This window comes from Coccinella septempunctata, chromosome 1 (assembly GCF_907165205.1).
Source record: "Coccinella septempunctata chromosome 1, icCocSept1.1, whole genome shotgun sequence".
Taxonomy (NCBI): Eukaryota; Metazoa; Arthropoda; class Insecta; order Coleoptera; family Coccinellidae; genus Coccinella; species Coccinella septempunctata.
In genome coordinates, this window is record NC_058189.1 from 70,262,522 (window position 1) to 70,290,024 (window position 27,503).

Here is a 27,503-nt window from a genome sequence, read left to right on the forward strand (position 1 = left end):
AAAATTTAGTTTCCTCTGTGTTCTGTTCTGTCATTCGATGTTGACCTCACTATTTTATGTTCTAATGAAGCGTTTACAAACGTATTTATTAAAAAAGGTTTAGAAATGTTTCATGAGTGTATAATAACAAAAATTTAATTATTCTGGTTTGATAATAGGTAAAGAGTGAAATCTTTCATTCATTGAGGTAACTCAATGTTATTGTGATTAGTTGAAATGATTTTTCTCCGAATAACCTCTAATAATTTGTTTGTAAGCCTAAGCGAAACGCAGTAAGTAAATTTATAATTGTTTTTTACAGGGTCAGACCCGTACAAAATGTCGATTCCCCCTTATTTAATGGGGCCCAACCCCTGGGCCGCAATGATGGCCCAGCAACAATTAGCGGCTGCTCATGCACAAGCTCAGGCTCATGCTGCCGCAGCTCAGGCACACGCTCATGCTTTGCAACAGCAGATGCCTCCACCACATCCAAAACCAGATGTGATGACAGAGGATAAACTCCAGGAAAAATCACAGAAATGGCAGCAACTTCAATCGAAAAGATTTGCCGATAAACGTAAACTGGGATTCGTTGAGGCACAGAAGGAGGACATGCCTCCCGAGCATATCAGAAAGATTATTAGAGATCACGGTGATATGAGCAGCAGGAAATACAGACATGATAAGAGAGTCTACCTTGGGTAAATTGAATCATGATATATTGATTGAGATGAATCTTGAGTTTTGAATTTTAGGGCTCTGAAATATATGCCGCATGCGGTTATGAAGCTGTTGGAAAATATGCCAATGCCCTGGGAGCAGATACGAGATGTTAAAGTACTGTATCATATTACGGGAGCTATAACATTTGTGAATGAAATACCATGGGTGATTGAGCCTGTTTATATTGCTCAGTGGGGGTATGTGAACTATATTCTTCAAAAGAAAATAATTTTACTTCATTTATGATGGTTGTATTTTAGAACAATGTGGATTATGATGAGGAGGGAAAAAAGAGATCGTCGTCATTTCAAACGTATGAGGTTTCCTCCGTTCGATGACGAAGAACCCCCTTTAGATTATGCTGATAACGTATTAGATGTTGAACCTTTAGAGGCCATTCAAATTGAGTTAGACGCCGATGAGGATTCTGCAATTGCCAAGTGGTTTTACGATCACAAACCGTTAGTTGGCACTAAATATGTGAACGGTTCCACTTATAGAAGATGGAATCTAACCCTACCAATGATGGCTACCCTTTATAGGCTGGGAAATCAGTTATTAACGGATTTAGTTGATAATAATTACTTCTATCTCTTCGATACCAAAAGTTTCTTCACAGCCAAAGCCTTGAACATGGCTATTCCCGGGGGTCCAAAATTTGAACCATTGATAAAGGATATGAATCCTGCGTAAGTTTGATGAAATTATTCGTTTTTTTTGCGGTTGCTGATTTAATCTTCTCTTGTAGGGATGAAGATTGGAATGAGTTTAACGATATTAATAAGATAATAATTAGACAACCTATCAGAACAGAATACAGGATAGCTTTTCCGTATCTTTACAATAACATGCCACATTTCGTCCATCTGTCTTGGTAAGTACGAATCTCATATGTTCTGCATGTTGCCACTTTATTTTTTTTAATTTCATGTAGTCCCACAGTTTGTTTTCCATTTTCAGAAGAGCGTATCCTGAAAATGTACTAGGCTTGTGGAAAATCAAGAGTAACTCGATATTCATTTTAAAAAGTAGGTTTTTTTAGAATTGCTGTTAAGTTACTGACAAAATAGTTTTTCTATGCGTTAAGTTGAAAAATTGACGGTTTTTTGTTTGCTGGCTTCGGCTACGTCGCCGTAGTTGTCAATTCTGATGTCCATATCGCAATCGCTATCTATTCTTGATTATTATGAACACTGATATTTGAAACAAGTTCTTAATTCACTGCTGAAATCGTACAGATTTCGTGAAGAATTGATTTGAGAACAGCAAATGATTATTATTATCTCAGGCTCTTATATTTATATTAAATCCTGGATTGACGAAAATGACACAAGCGCCGCTATCGTACTGTGACGTATCATAGTGACGACAGCGGACGAAAAGTGTCTGCGGACGAAAAATACTTTTTTTCAAGAATAGTTCAGTTTTCACCAGGAGAATAGTATATAAAATGTAATATTTTGTTGTGGTCAACGAAAAATATGTTCATTTGGCTTTATCATTATATTTCCTTTGAAAAAATTATTCATTTCAAGAAAAATAACACATAATAGCAGGAAGAAATGAATTAAGTACTTTTAAGTTTTAGAATGGAGTTTTCGAAATTAAAAATCATTTAAAAATTGGAAAAATTATACAGGGTGGGCAAAATTCGTTATCTACTGAGGAGATCTCGAGAACTATGGCAGCTAGAAGAAAACGGATGACACTTCTCTATGCTCTTTTTTAGAGAAACAAACAATGGTGAAAACCGTAGCCTCCTACGATTCTTCGTTCTTGAGTTATTAGCAAAAAATAAGATTTTGACGATTTCGAAAAGTTCTCATAACTTTTTTTGTCTTTGAAGTTACAGATCTGAAACTTGAACCTTCTGCAGGCACTTTTTTACGTAGAATCCACTGACAAGCACGAAATATTTTTTTAGTTCGAATCATTAGGCGTTTTTTTAAATGAAAACTTTTATTGAATTCGTTATTTTTGAATTGTAAAAAAATTTTTGTCAGTAGATTCTACGTAAAGAAGTGCCTGTAGGAGGTCCAAGTTTCAGATATGTAACTTCAAAGACAAAAAAGTTATGAGAATTTTACGAAATCGTCAAGATCTCATTTTTTGCTTCTAACTCGAAAACGAAGGATCGTAGGAGGCTACGGTTTTCACCATTCTTTGTTTCTTTGAAAAAGAGCACGGAAATATTTCATCCGTTTTCTTCTTGCTTTTATAGTTCTCAGATCCCCTCAGTAGACAACGAATTTTATCCACCCTGTACACGTAGATAAAATTTTTTTTGAAATATATACCTGTAAAAAAAAAATTGCGTTTATACTTACAAAAAAATTAACGCACATTCTGAAAATCTCAATTTCAATGAAAGTGTACTGTGAAAGAAGAGAATTGAACAATTTTCAAAATACTGAAATGCTGATAAGTGATTTAATACTTGGTATTTCCACCCCTTGCGTTAATTACAGCTCGGCAACGACGGTTCATACTCAAAATTAGTGATCTTAAAATGTTCTGATCTAATCCTTCCCAGATTTCTCCGAGTTGGATTCCTAAGTCATTAAGAGTAGCTGGATGATTTTCTGAACTTCTCAGCCTTCTATTCAGGTTGTCCCAAACCTGCTCAATCGGATTGAGATCTGGACTTCTTGCTGGCCATTCCATTCGAGAGACTTCAACCTCTTCAAGGTACTCCTGAACGATGCGCGCACGATGGGGTATGGCATTATCGTCCATAAAAATGAAATTTTCACCAATGTATGGGGCAAATGGCACTACATGATCTTCAAGAATGTTCCTTATATACTTATCAGCATTCATAGTTCCATTATCAACGACCACTAGGTCTGTGCGAGCAGTCAAAGATATTCCACCCCATACCATAATCGATCCTCCCCCGAAACCAGTAGTATTCAGGAAATTGCACTGAGCATATCTTTCATGTGGACGTCTGTAAACAAGGGAACGTCGATCACAATGGTAGAAGCAGAATCTAGACTCATCTGTGAAGAGAACTCTTTCCCAATCGGCCGCTTCCCAATGGATATGCTCTCTCGCAAAATCCAAACGCGCCCTTCGATGGGCTGGGGTAAGAGCTGGGCCTCTTGACGCGACACGAGGCCTTAAATCATATTCTCTGAGGAGATTTCTTATTGTCTGAGTGCTAATTCGCACCTCATGAGTTTGCTCAAGCTGAATTTGAAGGAGGCGAGCGGTTGCAAACCGTTGTCTTAACGAAGAAACTCTCAAGTAACGTTCTTGAATGGCAGTTGTTACCCGTGGTCTACCCTGTCCTGGTCTTCGGACATTCATACCTGTCTCCCTGAATCGCTGCAACATTCTGGACACACTTGTATGGGAAACTCCAAACCATTCTGTAATTCTTGTGTATGTCCACCCTTCTTCTGGCAAAACTACCGCTTGGGCACATTCCTCTTGGGTCAAATAGCGTGTTTCGCGTTGCATAGCGATCGAGTGTAGAAAATCAAACGAAAGAAGAACTATTGATCACTAGAATTGATCGAGAACAACTGATTTTAGAATGGAGCCAATACATTCAAAATCTGATAATATCATCTTTTTTCATTCCTGCTCTGAAAAAACATCTGTATTGAAGAAAACCGTTGAAAGTGGATAACATATGCATTCATAATTCTGATAAAAATAATTATCATTGAGAACACCTTCAGTTGTAGAATAAATTTGAGATTTCCATAATGTGCGTTAATTTTTTTGCGCAGTGTATTTCTTTTTCGTCCATTTTAGCTGTTGCATGCGAAAAACGCCTCGTTATTTTCTGTTTCTGGTAGGATTAATTCAGTTTTATCCTCAATATTGTGTGCCTTCAGGTACCACACTCCCAATGTAGTCTACATCAAAACTGAAGATCCCGATCTGCCTGCGTTCTATTTCGATCCTCTGATCAATCCTATTTCCCATCGCCACGCCGTCAAGAGTTTGGAACCTCTACCCGAAGACGACGAAGAGTATATTTTACCCGATACCGTACAACCGTTCTTGCAAGAAACTCCCTTGTACACCGACAACACAGCCAACGGTATAGCTCTCCTGTGGGCCCCGAGACCTTTCAACATGAGATCAGGTACGTAAATCAGTAAAAAAAATTTTGGAGTTTGGATGATGGTATTTGATGATGATTCGCGCAGGGGTCCTGAAGCTGGTTGAAATGTGGACCAGTAACTGGCATTGTAATCGACATTGGTCGATACATGTTTGGTTAGATAAAGCGCTTCTGAAAAATCCCATTCAATCTACGATTTCTCGTCTTGTAATTCCCCATTTCAACGCTTCAACTTCAACGTTTAGGTCGGTGCCGAAGAGCCATCGATATTCCCCTGGTGAAAAGTTGGTACATGGAACACAGCCCTCCCGGCCAACCCGTGAAGGTCCGCGTCAGTTACCAGAAACTCTTGAAGTACTACGTCTTGAACGCCCTCAAACACAGGCATCCGAAGCCGCAGAAGAAGAGGTACCTCTTCAGGTCGTTCAAGGCCACCAAATTCTTCCAAACCACCAACATCGACTGGGTGGAGGCCGGTTTGCAGGTCTGCAGACAGGGCTACAACATGCTCAATCTGCTCATTCACCGAAAGAACCTGAATTACCTCCATCTGGATTATAATTTCAACCTGAAGCCGGTGAAGACTTTGACGACGAAGGAGAGGAAAAAGTCCAGGTTCGGAAATGGTAAATTGTTCGCGGATTTGTCGGAAGTGTATGTTTTAAAAGACGCGTTTTTTCAGCGTTCCATCTGTGCAGGGAGATTTTACGATTGACGAAACTTATAATAGATTCTCACGTGCAGTACAGGCTGAACAACGTGGACGCTTTTCAACTCGCCGACGGTCTTCAGTATATTTTTGCACACGTGGGTCAGTTGACGGGGATGTACCGTTACAAGTACAAACTTATGAGGCAAATCCGGATGTGCAAGGATCTGAAGCATCTGATCTATTACAGATTCAATACGGTGAGTACTTCGTCTTTCGAATATTATGATTTATTTAGGTAACAGTCTATTCCGGTGATGATATAAAGAGTTGTAGGCCAGGAGACACAACCTTTCGGGACGATTCGCCTTAAAAAAATCACAATGAGATGCCCACCCTTGTGCTTGATGGGTACTAACCTCACTTTCGTCAAACTGACGTGGATTTGTTTGCACGTGCGTTTGGTGAACTTCGAAAATCTCATTTTTCTCGGTCTTTCACGATCTGGCAACTTTAGTGACACAAGGGGCAGCGATTTGGTCAAATGGACAAATAGAGGGATTTCTGAAACCTCTGAATCAGTTGAAGGTCCCACTTGGTGCTTAAGAATTTAGTATTTACCGATGAAGTGTTGAGAAATGATAATTTTTGATGATGATTCGCGCAGGGGTCCTGAAGCTGGTTGTAATGTGGACCAGTAACTGGCATTGTAGTTGGCATTGGTCGACACATGCTTAGTTAGAAAATGCGCTTCTGAAAGAAGTATCGTTTCATCGGCATATAGAGTGATTCACTGGGATGGCCTATTGGACGTTTTTGGAAAACTAATCCCAAATTTTGGCTCGAAATTTTTATGCAAAGTTTTCAACAATGTATAATGAGAGTTGCTCTTTCAGAATATGTATCACATTTCCATCTACGGTCACTTTTATTGAGAAATAAGTCACTCGTAAGCTGACCTTAAAAAAATCCTGAAAAAGATGGGTACATTTAAAAATTCGTCAAGACCGAACGGTTGCACCTAGATGGATGAAATTCTCAGATTTGTTACTAGAAGAGTTGCTCTTTCAGAATATGTATAACATTTCCATCTACGGTTACTTTTATTGAGAGATAAACGACTCGCAAGCTGACCTTCGAAAAATCCTGAAAAAGATGGGTACATTTAAAAATTCGTCAAGACCGAACGGTTGCACCTAGATGGATGAAATTCTCAGATTTGTTACTAGAAGAGTTGCTCTTTCAGAATATGTATAACATTTCCATCTACGGTTACTTTTATTGAGAGATAAACGACTCGCAAGCTGACCTTCGAAAAATCCTGAAAAAGATGGGTACATTTAAAAATTCGTCAAGACCGAACGGTTGCACCTAGATGGATGAAATTCTCAGATTTGTTACTAGAAGAGTTGCTCTTTCAGAATATGTATAACATTTCCATCTACGGTTACTTTTATTGAGAGATAAACGACTCGCAAGCTGACCTTCGAAAAATCCTGAAAAAGATGGGTACATTTAAAAATTCGTCAAGACCGAACGGTTGCACCTAGATGTATGAAATTCTCAGATTTGTTACTAGAAGAGTTGCTCTTTCAGAATATTTCAGTGTATAACATTTCCATCTACGGTTACTTTTATTGAGAGATTAACTACTCTCATGCTGACCTTCGAAATATCCTGAAAAAGTTGGGTTCAGTTAAAAATTCGTCAAGACCGAACGGTTGCATATAGATGGATGAAATTCTCAGATTTGTTACTAAAAGAGTTGCTCTTTCAGAATATGTATCACATTTTCATGTACGGTTACTTTTATTGAGAGATAAACTACTCAAAAGGTAACCTTGGAAAAATTCTGATATGGTATTAAAATATAGGTTTTCGAATGCGCTAAATCTATTGCAAGAATATTTCCCTACGTTTAGATTTTCATCTCCGGAATGGCATTTTTCGAATATCGCAAATTTTAATCTGCGATATCTTCTTTTATATTACTCTGATCCAATTGAGATCTTGGGTTCCATAATTACCAAGGCTTTCACAAAATATAAATATTTTAAGGCGAAAAGTTCATTGTCGAAAACCTTCCGTACAAGTTTCAAGCAGAAAATTTGGATTAGTTTTCCAAAAACGACTAATAAGCCATCGCGGTGAATCCCCCTGTGTACTAATTTCTCAAGCACCCTGTACAATCTGTAGGGAGTCCACTTTCGCTGGAAATAAAAATGCCTCTGTTTTCAGGGTCCCGTGAGCAAAGGTCCGGGATGCGGTTTCTGGGCCCCCGGTTGGAGAGTGTGGCTGTTCTTCATGCGCGGCATAACCCCCCTGTTGGAGAGGTGGCTCGGAAACCTGCTGTCGCGTCAATTCGAAGGTCGTCACTCCAAAGGCGTGGCTAAGACGGTCACCAAACAGAGGGTGGAGTCTCATTTCGATCTCGAACTGAGGGCGTCCGTCATGCACGACATCGTTGATATGATGCCCGAGGGCATCAAGCAGAACAAAGCCAGGACCATACTGCAACATTTGTCCGAAGCTTGGAGATGTTGGAAGGCTAATATTCCGTGGAAAGTGAGTATGAGTAGAAAGTAGCAGAATGAATAGATTTTTTTGCAGAATTTTCGGGAATACTACATAGATTCCTTATTGGAATCTGCTGCTCTAGTCTTTCATCAGAATCAAGCATCGGATGTCGAAAGTTGAAAATATTGATGAAACCCCTTTGGAGTGGTGGATTTAGAATCCGCAAAAAAAATTTTTTTGGTGTTCGTGGGTGTGTAATGCTTCTTCTTGTGGGTACCCTACAACTTGAAGGCTTTTGAGCTCAAATCCAGCAGGATTATTTGCATCTGCGCTGTTGAGAAGGCTATGGATTTTGGTGGAATCGGAAAAAACAGTTTTTGAGTTATTCGAGTTTTTCAAAAAAATAATTGTGGTCTATTCGTTTCGGTCGGAATCGGTTCAGGCGTTTTCGAGTTTTTGAAATTCACCGGAATTTCGAGTACTTTTTCAGTGATTTTGGCGCGTTGTAGTTGGGGAGCCCAATAGGGTAACTCGGGATTTACTGGAACGTAGGGGTAGACAAGAAAAGAATGCTTGTTTCGTTGACAAACATCTTGACTTCTTTTGAGAAAAAGTCAGAAATAAAAAAAAATCTGGTCTTGACGTTTTCTTGACATATTAAATCTTGACTCAACTGATTTCTAGATCTTGAAAATCTTGATTAACCAGTGACACCGTTTGTACAGGGTGGGCAAAATTCGTTGCCTACTGAGTGAATCTCGAGAACTATGGCAGCTAGAAGAAAACGGATGAAACATTTCCTAGCTCTTTTTCAGAGAAGCATAGAATGGCAAAAACCGTAGCCTCCTACGACCCTTTGTTTTCGAGTTACTAAAAAAATGACATTTAAACTATTTCGCTGAGTTCTCATAACTTTTTTGTCTTTGAAGTTACAGATCTAAAACTTGAATCTCCTTTACTTATTTCTTTACGTAGAATCTGACGAGCTCAAAATATTTTTTCATTTCCAATCACTAGGCGAAATTTCGTTTTTTTAACTGAAAACTTTTATTGAATTTGTTATTTTTGAATTGGAAAAAATCTTTTTTCGGTAGATTCTACGTATATAAGTGCCTGAGATGAGAAGGTTCAAGTTTAAGATCTGTAACTTCAAAGACAAAAAAGTTATGAGAACTTTTCGATATCGTCAAAATCTAATTATTTGCTAATAATTCGAAAAACGAAGCAGGCTACGGTTTTCACCATTCTTCGTTTCTCTGAAAAAGAGCTCGGAAATGTGTCATCCGCTTTCTTCTAGCTCTTATAGTTCTCGAGATCTCCTCAGAAGACAATGAAAATGTGCGGGAGGGCGACAGACTTGCAAAAAAAGCGTTACGTGTATGAAGCGCGGTTGTTTTTTTCTTATTTTGAAGCTAATGATTCAAGAATAACGGAAAAAAAATAACACGACAATTTCAACAAGCCGAAACAACAAAAATTGGCAACAAAGATCACAAAAAATTGTTTTCTTTTTAATTATATCGTTTCCTGGGCTTCAAATCGTTTTCGTATTAATCATAAAAGTTGTGGAGCATAGCATTCTCTACAAATTTCGTCCGAAGTAGTTTTTTCTCCGTTCAATCTTCGCCCTCATCACCCTCTAGCTTAAAAACGGTAGAAACGGCAAAATTGCTTCAGACAAAAGTTGTATTGGACGTTTTTTCTTCAAAATCCACTACGGATCTCCAACTATTTGGTATGGGGATTTTTTTCGAACGAATAACATTTCGGGTTGTACAGGAGGAAATGAACAAAACATACGCCTGCTCTATATTAAGGTTTGTTCACACTGCATGGGGTTGCGTTGGGTGAGACAAGAGGGAACCTCTCGAAATTATATTTTTCCTTCTATGAATACATAATTTCCTCAAATCTTTTACTCTTGCTTGAAAAACGTGAATTCTGAAGAGAAAACACAAATTAGTACTTCAATATCCACAACTTTTGACGATCATCTTATATTTTTTATGATGAGTCGCGCAGGGGTCCCGAAGCTGGTTGAAATGTGGACCAGTAACTGGCATTGCAGTCGGCATCGGTCGACGCATGCTCGGTTAGAAGACGCGCTTCTGAAACAGATCGACCTCGATCAGCTCATCGAAATTGATCGACTAACGCGGTTTGATAGTTTTTTATCATCTTCAGGTGCCCGGTTTACCGATTCCCATAGAAAACATGATCCTTCGTTACGTGAAAATGAAGGCCGATTGGTGGACCAACACGGCCCATTATAACAGGGAGAGAATCCGTCGTGGCGCAACTGTAGATAAGACCGTTTGTAAGAAGAACTTGGGCCGACTGACCAGGTTATATCTGAAGGCGGAACAGGAACGCCAACATAACTACCTGAAGGACGGTCCGTACATCTCCCCCGAAGAAGCTGTCGCGATTTACACGACCACGGTGCACTGGTTGGAATCCAGGAGGTTCGCGCCCATACCTTTCCCGCCACTGTCGTACAAGCACGACACCAAACTCTTGATTCTGGCGTTGGAAAGGCTAAAAGAGGCGTACAGCGTGAAATCCAGGCTGAACCAGAGTCAGAGGGAGGAATTGGGACTGATCGAACAGGCCTACGATAATCCCCACGAGGCGCTGTCCAGGATAAAACGTCATCTGTTGACGCAGCGCGCGTTCAAAGAGGTGAGGATTCTAACCTTGTCAACTGTCAACGATTATATGTCGTTTTTGTTGCGTTTCGCAGGTGGGTATCGAGTTTATGGATCTCTACAGTCACCTGATACCGGTCTACGATGTCGTACCCCTGGAGAAGATAACGGACGCGTACTTGGATCAGTATTTGTGGTACGAAGCCGATAAGCGAAGGTTGTTCCCGCCCTGGATCAAACCCGCCGATACTGAACCGCCGCCGCTTTTGGTATACAAATGGTGTCAAGGTGAGTTTTTTTCCGAAATGTTTGAATGTTTTCTTTTCCAGCAAATTTAATGCAGCTCAATTTTCTACTGCTAACTAATCAGATAGACTCGGCGGTACTGAACCATTCATTGTGTCAAGATGAGTTTTTTTTTTTTGTAATGTTTGAATGTTTTCATTTTCAGCCAATTTGATACAGTTACTTTTCTTTTTCGTTAGTTTGTTTTGCAGCATTTCTTAGTTGTGACGTTGTTTGGGAATATTCACGCTTATCGGTTGTCGCTTGAGGTATTAGTTCAGAACGTTTTTTTTTAATGATGATTCGCGCAGGGGTCCTGAAGCTGGTTGTAATGTGGACCAGTAACCGGCATTGTAATTGGCATTGGTCGATACATGTTCGGTTAGACAAAGCGCTTCTGAAATTTAAAATGTTCTACTTGTAAATATATGGCGTATTTGAAATTGAGGCATTCGACTTCAAGAATCTATTGTTAAAATATCTGTACGAGCAAAAGATTCCCCTTCATCCAAGGGTATTAGTTTGACACAGTCGAGAAATCCCAAAGTTTCCACTTGGGCTCCATTTCAATCTATTTTCTCCTATTCTTTCAAGGCATCAACAACCTGGCGGAAGTGTGGGACGTGGGCGAGGGCGAGTGCAACGTCTTGCTCGAGTCGAAATTCGAAAAGCTCTACGAAAAAATCGATCTGACCCTCCTGAACAGACTGCTACGTCTGGTCGTCGATCACAACATCGCCGATTACATGACGGCGAAGAACAACGTCGTCATCAACTACAAGGACATGAACCACACGAACAGTTACGGCGTCATCAGGGGACTGCAGTTCGCCTCTTTCATCACCCAGTACTACGGTCTGGTGCTGGACCTGTTGGTGCTCGGTCTGCAGAGGGCCAGCGAGATGGCCGGCCCGCCTCAGATGCCCAACGATTTCCTCACCTTCCAGGACGTCCAGACGGAGACATGCCATCCGATACGGCTGTATTGTCGTTACGTCGATAAGATCCACATGTTCTTCAGGTGAGTTTTAAAAAAATTCTGCAAACGATAAAGGAGTAACATCCAATGGCCGCTCTTCGTTATGTTTTCGGCTTCGAACAGGCTTTCGCACCAGCAGAGGAACTTACACACAGTAGCACAGTAGGGGAGGAACTCTGACAGGACGTTTCGGTTCTTCATCTGCGATTCAATCATAGTTCGTGAATTACTCATTACTATTTCAATGGACAAACCAGTCTCTTTTGAGCCCACTATTCGTACTTCATCTCGAAATATTTTTATTTGTCCAATAGAAATTTTTTTTTTATTATTCGTTCATGTTATTCACTTTCCTAGGTGGAATGATTTTTTTTCGATTAATTTCCACATGAAAAATTTCTCAAAGTCTTGCCATTTGCTACATTAGGGAATACTCCTTCTGACGAAAATGATCAATTTTTTATGAAATATCTTTGAAACGTCACATTTTGAAATAACCATTTCAAACTGTTTCCCAGAGAAAATCATTTCAAATACGAAAAAATGGAAAATAAAAATGGGTATTTGAAATCTAAAGCGTTTCGTTTCAATTGCACAAGTTGGCAACATCGACTGAAATATGCGTTGATAATAAAGGACAACAAATGCATTATCTTGATGAGATAGACAAAGATGGCTGTCTATGAAGTCTGCGACGAACGAGGAAGGTCGTCAAATTTTATGGGATTTTAGTGGCCGGTTGCAGTTGAAGCTCGCCAGTGAGTAGGCGCCTTATGATGGCTGTGAATCAACAGCTGTTATTTAATAAACAAGCCATTGTTCGTTTATTTTCTAGTAGGCGCTGTTGCCAATTCGTAAACTAGGGACAAAGCGATTTAAATTTCAAAACCTCATATTTGAAGAATGATTTTGAATAGTTTCCGCGGTGCATTTGAAAAAAATCATGTATGAAACTCATAATTATTCAGTTTAAACTTGCATATGCTTTGATAACCCAAATTGAGGAGAATTCCCCATTCAAAATCTGCAGAAAAGTACTGCCATCTTTTCGAAGACAGTGAAAAGTATAGAAAGCGTAAAAGTTCTTCCTAATAATTAATACTGGGTGTTTTGTTTCCTTAACACTTATATAACCTCACCTGAGCGCTGAGAAACACCCTTAATCGGTTCGATTTTTTCGTTAGGTTTTCAGCTGAAGAGGCCCGGGACCTGATCCAGAGATACCTGACGGAACACCCTGATCCGAACAACGAAAACATCGTTGGATATAACAATAAGAAGTGTTGGCCGAGAGACGCGAGAATGCGGTTGATGAAGCACGACGTCAATCTGTGAGTATGAGGTTAAAATTTGTTTTTCTTTTGTATCAGGACGATCTTTTTTATTTTTCAGAGGACGCGCCGTGTTCTGGGACATCAAGAATCGTCTACCTAGATCTGTCACCACCATTCAGTGGGAGAACAGTTTCGTCAGCGTGTACTCTAAGGATAACCCCAATCTGTTATTCAATATGTCCGGATTTGAATGTAGGATTCTTCCAAAGGTGATTTAAAAAAATAACTGTTTCTTTTTTCAGAGAATGTAATATCTTTTCATTTTAGTGCCGAACCCAACACGAAGAATTCAACCACCGCGACGGCGTGTGGAATTTGCAGCACGAAGGCAGCAAAGAGAGGACTGCTCAGTGTTTCTTGAGGGTGGACGATGAGTCCATGGGGCGTTTCCACAATCGCGTGAGGCAGATTCTGATGGCTTCCGGATCAACCACCTTCACCAAGGTGAGACTTGAAAATAGTCATTTATTAGTCCGGATATTTTATCTATAACCGCGGATATGTCATCAAAATTTTTTTCGGGTAATCAAATGAAATTGTGTTCCAAATGACCTCCACCCTTGGAATGGAATTGCGAAAATTGGTCCAAATTACTTTCGCCCGTTTCGTTGCTATGTTATTTCAAAGCGTTGTTAGGGATGGTTTCGCGTGATGTTTTCTGATTGGGCGGAACCCAAGCGTTTTCTATGATTTTGAAAAATAACTTTGAACTTTTCAATCGAATGCCATAAATTACGAATTTTCAAATGTATCGCATATTTCAGAAACCTCACATGTCTACCTTTCGGGTATGTGGGGTTTTTACGAAAAAATCAATTTCTCTGGTAATGATACGCCTCATAGAAGTCACTAGAGTCCACTAGTAACTAGCGGACTTGTGTAATTTCTCTCAACAAGGTGAAGTTGATTTTTTCGAAATGTGGACATGAGGGATTTCTGAACTTTGTGATTCAAAGCCGCTTGGGTTGCGACCAATCAAAAAAATGACACATGGATAGCTTCCTTGGCAACGCTTTAGAATACAACATAGCAACAAAGCGGGAGTAGGTCGTTTAGACCAATCTTCGTCGTTCCCTGTGGAGGGTGGAGGCCATTTAGACCAATACTTTTTGGAATACTGTATCGAAGTATTTTTTATAGGCGTTTTCTTCAGTTCGATTCAACGAATAACGTGTCGATTTCGTATCTTTTTTTCGATTCGAACGGATTTTATCGAGGGAATGATATATAAAGATTGCGTGATGATCATAGATAGTTTTACCGACTTCTACCGATTTTTTTTTCGATTGTACTAAATTTATGTGTTTTTCAATTCGATATACTGCGTTTGCGTAAAAAAGGTTATCTACCGAACCGGGGTATCCGCCAATAACAAAATATCCGCCCTATTTCAGATCGTGAACAAATGGAATACCGCTCTGATCGGTTTGATGACCTACTTCCGAGAGGCCGTCGTGAACACCCAAGAACTGCTTGACCTACTGGTGAAATGCGAGAACAAAATTCAGACCCGTATCAAGATAGGTCTGAACTCGAAAATGCCCAGTCGTTTCCCCCCCGTGGTCTTCTACACTCCCAAGGAATTGGGAGGGCTCGGGATGCTGTCCATGGGTCACGTCCTCATCCCTCAGGTACGTCTTAGTTTCGGGCGAATCCGAACACGCATAACGAATTACGTTGACGTTTTCAGTCCGACTTGCGGTGGTCCAAACAGACGGACGTGGGAATCACCCATTTCCGATCAGGTATGAGCCACGACGAAGATCAGCTGATCCCCAATTTGTACCGTTACATCCAACCCTGGGAATCCGAATTTATCGACTCTCAGAGGGTGTGGGCGGAATACGCCCTCAAGAGGCAAGAAGCGAATGCCCAAAATAGGTGAGGAGGGATTCTTGGTCCGGGGGTTATATCGGTGTTATTTGTTTCGTTTTGTTTTTCAGGAGGTTGACCCTGGAAGATCTGGAAGATTCCTGGGACAGGGGTATACCGAGAATTAACACCCTCTTCCAGAAGGATCGTCACACTCTTGCCTACGACAAAGGTTGGAGGATAAGAACGGAATTCAAACAATACCAGGTAATGTCTACAAGAAAACTTACAATCGGCTATAAATTGATGATATTTCGCATTTTATAGGTACTGAAACAAAATCCTTTCTGGTGGACGCATCAAAGGCACGACGGTAAACTGTGGAATCTCAACAACTACAGGACCGACATGATTCAGGCGTTGGGAGGTGTGGAGGGAATTCTTGAACACACTCTTTTCAAAGGAACTTATTTCCCCACGTGGGAGGGTCTTTTCTGGTGAGTGAATAACGAATTTGTGGTTTACGAAGCCAAAAACACGGTATCGATGAGTTGAATCGGTACTACCCACCCCTGGCTATTATCGGTGCTAACCTCACTTCTTGAAGAAACGTCAGACTGAAGAATGGGCTCGGTTAAAAAATCGTCAAGACCGAACGGTTGCGCCGAGATGGATGAAATTTTCAGATTTATCACTAGAAGAGTTACTCTTTCAGAATATGTATCACATTCAGATCTACGATCATTTTCCTGGAAGATACGCGAGTCTGACTTTTCCCTTCGCTATCAGTCATGGCGCGTAAGCCCTTGGGGTACTGAAGGGAAAGTCCCATCAACCCCCCTGTCCGCGTTCCGCGTCATAAGTGTTGAATGCGAAATCTCTTCTTTTCTATCAGTCATGGCGCGTAAGCCCTTGGGGTAGAGAATAAGAGATACCGCTCGACGTCAGAGATAGGTTTTCTCCGAGGTAACCACGTTACAGTATTTGGAATAACGCGAATCGGTTTCTGACACTGGGTGTGGGTTTTCAAAAAATATCATCTATACAGAACTTTCAAAATGACAAAGTTGAAAAAAATCAAAAATTGCTATTGAAATAGATACTAATACAAGTAATCTCGATATACTGCGCCATAATGTTGGTTCAGGATAGTGCTACGGGATATGGAGAACAATTTTCTTGCTATTAGTGGGCGTTTTCAGGTTGGTTTCCTATAGAGAAAGGGGTAGTGGGCAATTGGCCTTAGGTGAAGCTGGATGCGTTGCAAAATCTCGAATTTCTGAAGCTTTTCTTTCTTATTTCCGATCTATTTCCCGAGCCGAGTAAAGTAAGTGCCTATGCTCTGGTTATTCGTCTTTCGTTTGTCAGATTTATCACTAGAAGAGTTACTCTTTCAGAATATGTATCACATTCAGATCTACGATCATTTTCCTGGAAGATACGCGACTCGAAGGTTGACCTTCGAAATATTCACCAAAAAATAGGCTTTCTTGAAAAATCTTTCTTTTTGTCTCTCCTATTTTTACAGGGTGTTTCAATGGTGAATGCAGGTCATCCAGGCCTTTCAGAATACTTGCTTGTTTTTTAGTTTCGGAGATACGGGGTGATTCATGATTATTGACCTAAATTTGCGATAGCCATAACTCTGGAATGCAAGGTCCGATTTCGATCGAATTTCACAGGTTGTGCAATTCAGAATGCTCTCTTAAACGGTTCATGGAATATCAATATTTTCAGGGCAGTACTCAGAATAACGTGATTTTTCATTCAAGCTCCAAAATTTATATTTTCACATCCCCTGCAGAAATTTCGCTATTGTCATGTGAAACTACATGATTTATTCTGAAAAATTCAATTTCCACTTTGCATGGCACACTTGTTACAAGGGAGTAGGAAAGCGGACGAATTAATATTTTATGTAATTTTTTCGAAATGCGGTCCTGTTTTTATTCCTTCGGTGATAATTTTTATTGACCTTTGCCGCGATTCTGAATTATTTTTAAATTCTGTTAAATTCTTCTTCATTTTAAACCCTCAGCACATACTGAGTGTTTAAAAGTATGCAAAGTCGAGCTGTGAATTCTTCTCACGATTACTCAGTATGTGCTGAGGTTTAATAATGAGGAATAATTGAACAGAATTTAAAATAATTCAGAATCTCTGCAAAGGACAATAAATGCATTTCGAAAAAATGACATGAAAAATGAATTCGTCCGGTTCCTATTCCCTTGTGACAAGTGTGCCATGCAAAGTGAAAATTGAATTTTTTAGAATAAATGATGTAATTTTTCATGGCAATAACGAAAGTTCTGCAAGGGATGTAAAAAATATAAATTTTGGGGCTAGAATGAAAAATCATGATATTCTGGGTACTGCCCTGAAAATATTGATATTTCAGGAGCAGTTAGAAAGAGCATTCTGAAGTGAACAAACCTATAACATTTGATCTAAATCGGACCTTGCAGTCCAGAGTTATGGCTATCACAAATTTAGGCCAATATTCATTAATCACCCCGTATCTCCGAAACTAATAGCCTTAGGTTGCAAAACAAGCAAGTTTTCTGAAAGGCCCGATTGACCTGCATTCACCATTGAGCTATGGCCAACGACTCATGAAACACCCTGTATATCCATTATCGGAATCGAACAAAAATCTCCAAGGCATCCTTCGTTTTTCACAGGGAAAAGGCGTCCGGTTTCGAGGAATCGATGAAATACAAAAAGCTGACCAACGCCCAGAGGTCCGGTCTGAACCAGATACCCAACCGTCGTTTCACTTTGTGGTGGTCGCCCACGATCAACAGGGCCAACGTCTACGTCGGTTTCCAGGTGCAGCTCGATCTTACCGGCATCTTCATGCACGGTAAAATTCCCACCTTGAAGATCTCCCTCATCCAGATATTCAGGGCTCACTTGTGGCAGAAAGTGCACGAGTCCATCGTGATGGATCTGTGTCAGGTGAGGAATCCGATAGCTGTCACAAATCGAACTATGACGTTGACGTTTAGTTCAACGCAAAACGTCAACTGTCAAAATTCCATGGCATACTTGATAATTGAGGTATTCAGTGGGTTCTATCTTAAAATGTTCTGTCTTATTCTGTTCAACACAGGTGTTCGATCAAGAACTTGACGCTTTAGAAATTGAGACTGTACAAAAAGAAACGATCCATCCTAGGAAATCGTATAAGATGAATTCTTCCTGCGCCGATATTTTGCTCTTTTCGGCTTACAAATGGAACGTTTCTAGACCGTCTCTGCTCGCAGACACCAAGTAAGTATCGGAAATTGTCGATATGATTTCTTTTCCTCACAATCCAATTTTGTGTTTATAACCTTTGTTTTATTCTTACAGAGATACGATGGATAATACGACAACTCAGAAATACTGGATCGATGTGCAGCTGAGGTGGGGAGACTACGATTCTCACGACGTGGAACGTTACGCCAGAGCCAAATTTTTGGACTATACCACGGATAATATGTCCATATATCCATCCCCGACTGGAGTGCTGATTGCTATAGATTTGGCCTATAATTTGCATAGGTGAGTTTTTTCTTGAATGTTTTCGTGCTTGGATGCGGTTCTCCGCTCTGTGTTCGGTTTCCAACGGGCTTACGCACCAGCGAAGTAACATACTCACGGTAGGGGAAGAACTCGGACAGGACGTTGCGTCTGTTCTCTGCACGGTATTTTTTTGAAGTCGGGTTGCATTGGCACTAGGAACTTCATGACCTACCTAGTAAACGGCAAGAAATATAATCTACAAGCGTCAAATGGCACTCAATACAGAAAGTATCCGCAGTAAGAACTAACAGAAGAATTAAAGCTGTACTACTTGGATTCAAGCATTTCCTGCTTGCGGTTCTTCACGGGCTTTCGCACCAGCAAAACACTTACTCGCAGTAGGGGCTAAGGTTCCAAGTTAACAGTACTGGGTGCTGGATCACCTTTAGCTAGACTCACTACACGGTCTTTTCTGAAGTTGATTGCACTGTTATCATGCGTGAACTTCGTTACCTCGCGAATGAACGGCAAGACAAAGAATCTACAAACGTCAAATGGTACTCGATACAAAATGAATGCGCAGTAAGAACTCACAGAAGAATTGAAGCGGGACTACTTAGAATCAAGCTTCTCCTGCATTCGGTTCCGCACGGGCTTTCGCACCAGCAAAACACTTACTCGCAGTAGGGGCTAAGGTTCCAAGTTAACAGTGCGGAGTGGTGGATCACCCTCAGCTAGACTCGCAACACGGTCTTTTCTGAAGTCGATTGCACCGGTACCAGGCGTGAACTTCGTTACCTTCCGAATAAACGGCAACAAGAAAGAATCTACAAGCGTCAAATGGCATTCGATACAGAATGAATACGCAGTGAGAACTTACAGAAAAATTGAAGCAGGACTACTTAGAATCAAGCATGAATGTCGAATGAATAGCTTTTTAACAGTGGGCGTCAAAATTATGGAACAAATTCATTTTCTCACAAGAAAAATAGGTATCCTGAAACAGGTCAATTTTTGTTTCACTTTTACCAAATTTGTATGCATTTTTTAAGAGAAAGTGGGTCATGTCGTCATGTGGTAATTTTTTGGTGAGGTATTTATATCTTCTTTACAGGCGTGCAGAAATTTTCAAGAAAAAAAATTGTTTTTGGAAAAATTTGTTAATTCAAAGAGGTTTTTAGTATGTGCATTTTGTCATGGCTCATTTACTTTGGGACGATGGTACCTGATGAAATTCGTCTCCGAATGAAAGTCGACCATTACAGTTTTGTTCAAATTCCAACCCCTTTTCAACCCCTTTCAACCTTTTCAAAGGGTTCGTAGGGGTTGAAATTGTGCATGAACAAAACTGTAATGGTCGACTTTCATTCGTTGACAAATTTCATCAGGTACCATCGTCTCAGCAAGTAAATGAGCCTTGACAAACTGCACATACTGAAAACTTCTTTGAACTAACAAATTTAAAAAAAAAATTCTTGAAAATTTCTGCACCCCTGCAAAGAAATTACAAAGACCTTGCCAAAAAACTACCACATGTCCTACTTTCCATCAAAAATGCATACAAAAAAGGTAAAAGTTAAACAAAAATTGACCTGTTTCAGGATTTTGTTGTCAGATATTTTTTTTTTCTAAGAAAATGAACTTGTTCCATAATTTTGACGCGAAGTGTATAGAATATATAGAATAGCTGATAAGGGCTAATTTCACCTAGGATATTAACCGAAATTAGTAACTGGCGTTAAGAAAAGAAACTAGCCGATTTATGTCGATCAACTTCGGTTAAAATGGAGTGTCTCTGCGTTTTGTTGTTTTTGTACACTCCTTACTTAATACTTGATACTCAAGACAGAATGAAAACTCGAAAAAGAATGAATGAGGGACAGGGGATCATTTATACCCCACCTGGGGGGGAGCGGAAACGGCATGCCCCCATGTGCTAAAAATTAGTAAAATTCGCCGAATCATCCCAGAATATAGACGGATTTTTCAGTTATTACATGAATTTTTTCCAGTGCTTACGGCAATTGGTACCCAGGATGCAAACCTCTCATCCAACAAGCCATGGCCAAGATAATGAAGGCCAATCCGGCCCTCTACGTCTTACGAGAACGTATCAGGAAAGCCCTGCAGCTGTACTCGAGCGAACCCACCGAACCCTACCTCTCCAGTCAGAACTACGGAGAGCTCTTCTCCAACCAGATCATCTGGTTCGTGGACGACACCAACGTGTACCGCGTCACCATCCACAAGACGTTCGAGGGAAACCTGACCACCAAACCCATCAACGGCGCCATCTTCATATTCAACCCGAGGACCGGCCAGCTGTTCCTGAAGATCATCCACACGTCGGTGTGGGCCGGCCAGAAACGTCTGGGACAGTTGGCCAAGTGGAAGACGGCCGAAGAAGTAGCCGCCTTGATCAGGTCGCTGCCGGTCGAGGAGCAGCCCAAACAGATCATCGTCACGAGGAAGGGAATGTTGGATCCGTTGGAGGTCCATCTTCTCGATTTTCCCAATATCGTGATCAAGGGTTCGGAGCTGCAGCTGCCCTTCCAGGCCTGTCTCAAGATCGAGAAGTTCGGGGATCTGATATTGAAGGCGACGGAGCCTCAGATGGTCCTGTTCAATCTGTACGATGATTGGTTGAAGACGATATCGTCTTATACTGTGAGTTCGGGTGTTGAGTTTAGTTTTTTTAGTTTCGACTGTATTTGTTTTTTTTTTTTAGGCTTTCTCGAGACTGATTTTGATACTGAGGGCTCTCCACGTCAACACGGAAAGGACCAAGGTTATATTGAAGCCGGACAAGACCACCATAACGGAGCCGCATCATATATGGCCGACGTTGTCGGACGATGAGTGGATAAAGGTGGAGGTTCAGCTGAAGGACTTGATACTTGCAGATTACGGAAAGAAGAACAAGTAAGTTGAAGTATTGTAATGATCTCAAGTTTTCCGAGAAAAATTCATTTTAGTGGATTCCTTTCATTTCATATTTCCGCCTTTGAAAATATTTAATTCTCAAATATTCAGTACGTTCATTCCGATAGGCAGAACAAGTGTAAAAAACCGTTTATCTGTGTTTAACGTTGTTTTTCTTGCATGCCGTTGAAGATTTTGACGTTTTTCTGATGTTGATATGCGATAAACCGGAGCTGACGACGTTTTTCACTCTTGTCGCATTCTGGAATTTTTAGATTTTTAACGTGTGGGGGGATTTGTTTCTTTGTTAGACCTACACCGGTTACTTCTTTGATTTTGACACTGCTGTACTGTATCGCTTTCTGTTATATTTTATCGTACTTTACCCTGTTTCGCGAGTCTGACTTTTCCCTTCGCTATCAGTCATGGCGCGTAAGCCCTAGGGGTACTGAAGGGAAAGTCCCGTCAACCCCCCTGTCCGCGTTCCGCGTCATAAGTTGTTGAATCCGAAATATCTTCTTTTCTATCAGTCATGGCGCGTAAGCCCTTGGGGTAGAGAATAAGAGATACCGCTCGTCGTCAGTGAAATCCCGTAGTTGCGCTAAAAATAGACCTTTTCTTCGCTATCAGTCATGGAGCGTTAGCCCTTGGGATAGCGGATAAAAGTCTCGAATAGACCCGCCCTGGTTGTGTTTCTTTTCATTGGAGAAATACAATTACATCCCGATACCGTATAGTAAGTCATTTCACTTCGCGAGGTCATCGTTAGTATCCATTTCGTCAGTTGTTCAGAACATTTTTTTTTTAATGATGATTCGCGCAGGGGTCCTGAAGCTGGTTGTAATGTGGACCAGCAACTGACATTGTAGTTGGCATTGGTCGACACATGTTTGGTTGGACAAAGCGCTTCTGAAATTTAAAATGTTCTACTTGTAAATATATGGCGTATTTAAAATTGAAGTTTTTTTCTTGACAGAAGGTAGAATAAGTCGAAATGAAGCGTTTCACGCCATATTCTTGCTAAAAAGATGAAAGATAGCGAAACACGTGTCGTGGTATATCAATTTTGGATTTTCATCAAGTAGCGGCCACATCAATTCAGTATCGAAACTTTTCTCAATGCTGCTTATCTTCATCATCTTCTCACTGGGAAGACGAGATCGATATCATTTGCAGTTTTTTCAAAGCGAATTTTTTTCACTTCTCTTCCAGCGTGAACGTGGCCTCCCTGACACAATCCGAAATCCGTGACATCATCCTGGGTATGGAAATCAGCGCCCCCTCCGCCCAGCGGCAACAGATCGCCGAGATCGAGAAGCAGACGAAGGAACAGTCTCAACTCACCGCCACCACGACTAGAACGGTCAACAAACACGGGGACGAGATCATCACCAGCACGACCAGCAATTACGAGACCCAGACGTTCAGTTCCAAGACCGAATGGAGGGTGAGGGCGATATCGGCCACCAACTTGCACCTCAGGACCAACCACATCTACGTCAGCTCGGACGACATCAAGGAGACCGGATACACCTACATCCTTCCCAAGAACGTCCTCAAGAAGTTCGTCACTATATCCGATTTGAGGGCGCAGGTATGTTTTCGTTATCATCATCGTTGTTGTATCCCGTTATCGAGAATAAATCTACAAAAGGCTCAAAAACCAGACGGTTGTGTATTTCCGTGACCAGGTTCCACTCCTACTGCTAAAGCACCCCGCTGGCGTGGATACTCAGGGGGTGCAGAACGCACTTTGAAGTGGCGGAAAACTTCCTTCATCCCTTACTCCCTAGTTTAATACGTTCACGACGTCGTGACCCAGCAGTGGGTCACACTGGTCATTGCTAGTGGCTTTACGTGTCCCACGGGTGGGTCACGCTGAGTGCATTTTATATGGCCAAAGTTTATGAATGTGCGTGTAGTGGGGTTTTGGAAATGGAAAATTTGGATGAAAATATGGACATGATTCCGAAAAAAGGGTTTAGTTTCCAAAACAACAGGCTAAGCTATAATCAATTATCTATCTGAAACAAAAATAGTCATTTGATCACTCGCACACACACATATCACACCTGTGTGAGCCACCCTTGTGAAACGACGATTATGACTACTTATGGACGTCGTGACCCACCGGTGGGATACGACGGAAAATGGTCAAAAACTTGAAAAACAAACAAGTTCATCATGAAAAAGGTTATATTCATGTTTAAAATGAATTTACGTAATTTAACAAGAAAAGTGAAATAACGTCCACACAGGTCCCTCTGTGAATCACTCGATGTCGCGAACGTAAGTTCCACTCCTTCTTCCGAAGCACCCCGCTGGCGTGGATACTCAGGGGGTGCAGAACGCACTTTAGAGTGACTAACCCTCCTTCCTACCTCGTTTATCCGACGCTCACCACTGCTGTTATCGAAGAACCCCGCTGGCGTGGATACTCAGGGGGTGAAGAACGCACCTAGGGGTGAGCTGCCGGGAATCTGTGCAGTTTCATCCCCTAACTTGGCTGAGGTACGATAACTGTTCGTTAAGTGTGCGTCTTATGTTCTAGCTGGCGAACACGTCCGTACACCCCGTATAACGTTTGAGATCGGATCATGTTTCATTCCGTCTGTTTTGCCCTCTAAATTCGCTGATCTCGAGTCTTTCGCTGTACGAATTTCATAATAGTGCCATTTGTGTTTCCTTGTACGAGTCTACAAATATAATTTGTGTACGTTGCTTTGATTGTCGCTAACACCCCAGACACCGAGGAGTCTTGTCTTCGGCTCGTAGCTACCAGGGAAGGTTTGCTATTTTCCCTTCAAGAATAGCTGGCGCTCGAGTACCCCGAGAAAAAGCCGTTACAAAAATGGAAGTATTTGAACTGTTCGACATGTTCTAAAGTTTCATCCTCCAGGCTGATATCTGTTCGAAGGCTTTCTGGCAGACTTACCAGGTTTTTGGTTTTGTCGATATTGAGTCTAAGGCCTAAAGCTTCGTATATGTTTATAGACCATATTAGTGAGGTTAGGCGGGAAATTTGAATCGCGATCCATCCGTGGATCTGGTCCCTGAATTCCCTATGCATTTCTTATGGGACTAAAAATGCCGCGTACTTCTCGCCTGTTTTTGGATATTTTAGCGAATTTCTTGAGATTTATTTCTGTTGGAATATGTTCTATGATCCTTTCTTAACAAGTTGAAAACAAAATTTCGTAATAAAATGGTATATTTTTTTGATAATGGATCAATATAAAATTGGTCAGCAAGATCCATGGAAGTTTGTCGTAGCTTCATTTCGTTTCTAACCTCTGAAGCTGACATCATTCTAACGCGCAAGCGTAGCATGTCATTTTCTTTGTTACGGTTCATGATTGACGTATAGCAGAAATGATCTACGACATACGGATATATTCCGTATAATAATGTGTTCAATTTTGATTTTAGGACATATAAAAGTATTTTGTGATGTAAAATGTACTCGGAAACAACCTCTAATAATTGCGGCACCCAATTTTGCATGTCTTTATATTAACATTTACTTCTAGCTAGCGATATTCCATCTTAAAGTCGATTCCTATGTAAAAAAATTTGAATATGGATCTCCCGCCAACTGAGTGACTCTAACCTCACTAATATGGTCTATAGGTGTCCTGCATTATCTGTAGATCCTCTGGGCTGCTAGCGATAAGTGCAAAATCGTCTGCATATTTAAGTTCGGTGATAAACTTTCTACGTGTTTTTGCGCTGAGGCGCTTCAGGTTAAACAGGCCTCCATCAAATCTGAATCTTATTTCAACACCTCTTACAGTCATACTCATGTCAGCAATTATCGAGACAGCTATGGCGAAAATATTGAATACTAAAAGCGCTAATACGCAGCCTTGTGTTAATCTAGAGTTGGTTAAGAAATGGTCGGTTGTAGAGCCTTAATGCTGTATTCTAGCGTTGTTGTTGGTATGGAGGCTTTTACACACTGCTAAGAATTTTTCGGGTACTCTAAGACGTCCCATGATTTTCCACAGCGCTGTCCGATTCACCGAGTCGAAGGCCTTACTTGAATCGATGTAGGCTGTATAGATCCTTGATTGTTGTTCACGGGCCTTCTCTTGCAGCTGTCGTAGTGTAAAAATTAGGTCCACCGTACCTCGATTAGATCGAAAGCCGCACTGGGATTCTTAGAGTGGAATCAGACGATTAGCCATAATCTCCGAGAGAATTTTGTATTTGTTGCAATTTGACGCCTTTGTTCTTATATAGTCCATTCAAGAATGATTGACATCTCAGGTGGCTGTGGAAAATCGAATTTGAGTTGGTAATAGCCCATAAGTTCAGATTTTGTTTTATTCAGGTTGTTATTGTGAATGAACATTGATCTATAGACTTATTTTATCTGCATCTATGCACTTACCGACGGTTATTTGAATTTTGTACAGCCGTTTATGTTCTTAAATCAATCGTACGAATACGAATTGGAAACATAGTTGTGTCAATTTTGAAAGCTGATAAATATGCTGCAAATTTGAATATTTCTCATTTTCATATACTTTTCTAGGTTACATTAATATATTCCAGTTCTGTGACTGAAAGTACAGAAATTTTTAGAAATCTTTTGTGACCAAATATTAAGCTGCGCCTGCACTTTCAAGACCTACTGGGATGTCAATCATTCTTGAATGGACTATAGATATTGATGACATGATGACTAAAGCTTCTCTGAAATCTTGTGGCACATCTCCTGGTTCCCAGATCTTGCGGAATAGTGTTAGGAGACTATCGACAATGTTTTCGTTAGAATTCCGAGAGTATGCAGATCTATTCTTTTTTTTAGATTTCCGCGTTCCTCTACGGTGTTAGTCCGCCGGACAACCCGCAGGTCAAGGAGCTCCGATGCCTGGTGCTGCCGCCGCAGTGGGGCACCCATCAGACGGTGCACATACCCAACACCCCGCCCAACCATCCGTTCCTCAAGGACATGGAGCCGCTGGGTTGGATCCACACGCAGCCGAACGAGCTGCCGCAGCTCTCGCCCCAGGACATAACCACCCACGCCAAACTGATGGGCGACAATCCCAACTGGGACGGGGAGAAGACGATAATCATCACGTGTTCCTTCACGCCCGGGTCCTGTTCGCTCACTGCTTATAAACTGACGCCTTCTGGTTACGAATGGGGTAGGCAGAACACGGATAAGGGGAACAACCCCAAGGGATACCTGCCCAGTCACTACGAGAAGGTGCAGATGCTGTTGTCCGACAGGTTCCTGGGATTCTTCATGGTTCCGTCTCAGGGATCGTGGAATTATAATTTCATGGGTGAGGAATCGGTCTTTTATTGGCTCGTGAAGGTTTTTGAAGAATTAGGGGGATGTAATTTGTGTTCTTTTTTTTTCAGGTGTTCGTCACGATCCTAGCATGAAGTACGAGCTGCAGTTGGCGAACCCGAAGGAGTTTTACCACGAGGTCCATAGGCCCGCCCATTTCCTCAATTTCTCATCTTTGGAGGACGGTGATGGTTCCGGTGCGGATAGGGAGGATGCGTTCGCGTAAGAATCCCATTCGAAGGTGATTGTACAGTTAATTATTAAGTTATATTTTGTAGTAAAGTTGATTTTTTTTAAACACTTGTGGATTATTGTCATCCGATAATTTTTAAATTTCAATATTGTGTAATATAATGTTTAAAATTCGATCTGTTTTTTTTCTGTCGAATTCATTTTGGTTTCTTACATTTTTTTAAATGAAAATTACTAATTGAAACCCGCTGCTTCGCACACGTAATATTATTCTAAAAGGTTAGTATCATCAAAGATTAAAGAATTGTACTAGCAGGCCAGGAGATCCATCTTTTTAAGAGGGGTCTGTACCACGGGACTTTCTCGGCATCCGGATTGGCAGTAAGACTACCAGAATGCGGGGTGTTGCCAGAACACTTTGATGATCAGTAGAAGTAGCGAATTTTACAATAAATTCCACTTTCATCGAAAAGATGAATTTTTTATTCAATTTCAGCAGATTTAGAATAGGGAATACTCCTTCTGACGAAAATGAAATATTTTTGAAACAATCATTTCAACCGTTTC

At 40.9% G+C, this 27,503-nt stretch overlaps 1 protein-coding gene across 2 annotated transcripts; it reads left to right on the forward strand.

The window, feature by feature from the left end:
• The first annotated feature begins 35 nt into the window (after positions 1-35).
• Positions 36-27,110, forward strand: LOC123320588 (pre-mRNA-processing-splicing factor 8). 2 transcript variants are annotated; one of them, XM_044907946.1, is made up of 27 exons: positions 36-158; positions 302-683; positions 738-902; positions 966-1,394; positions 1,454-1,579; positions 4,554-4,807; positions 5,032-5,412; positions 5,469-5,695; positions 7,674-8,000; positions 10,137-10,634; positions 10,696-10,888; positions 11,480-11,906; positions 13,049-13,195; positions 13,257-13,407; positions 13,466-13,642; positions 14,593-14,829; positions 14,889-15,079; positions 15,142-15,277; positions 15,338-15,507; positions 17,692-17,968; positions 18,123-18,283; positions 18,365-18,556; positions 20,530-21,184; positions 21,246-21,439; positions 22,652-23,033; positions 26,253-26,736; positions 26,816-27,110. In XM_044907946.1, exons 2-27 carry the CDS (start codon positions 319-321, stop codon positions 26,968-26,970), a joined length of 7,101 nt encoding a protein of 2,366 aa, XP_044763881.1. In that variant the 5' UTR covers positions 36-158; positions 302-318; the 3' UTR covers positions 26,971-27,110. The 2 variants fall into 2 exon arrangements, with proteins under 2 accessions (XP_044763881.1, XP_044763889.1); XM_044907954.1 differs by having other exon boundaries at positions 45-187.
• The last annotated feature ends 393 nt before the right edge of the window (positions 27,111-27,503 follow it).

Coding starts and splice junctions, on each gene's coding strand:
- LOC123320588 (XM_044907946.1), top strand. CDS start 319: ATGTCGATTCCCCCTTATTTAATGGGGCCCAACCCCTGGGCCGCAATG. Junction 10,635..10,695: donor CGCAGCGCGCGTTCAAAGAG/GTGAGGATTCTA, acceptor TGCGTTTCGCAG/GTGGGTATCGAGTTTATGGA. Junction 18,557..20,529: donor TTGGCCTATAATTTGCATAG/GTGAGTTTTTTC, acceptor AATTTTTTCCAG/TGCTTACGGCAATTGGTACC.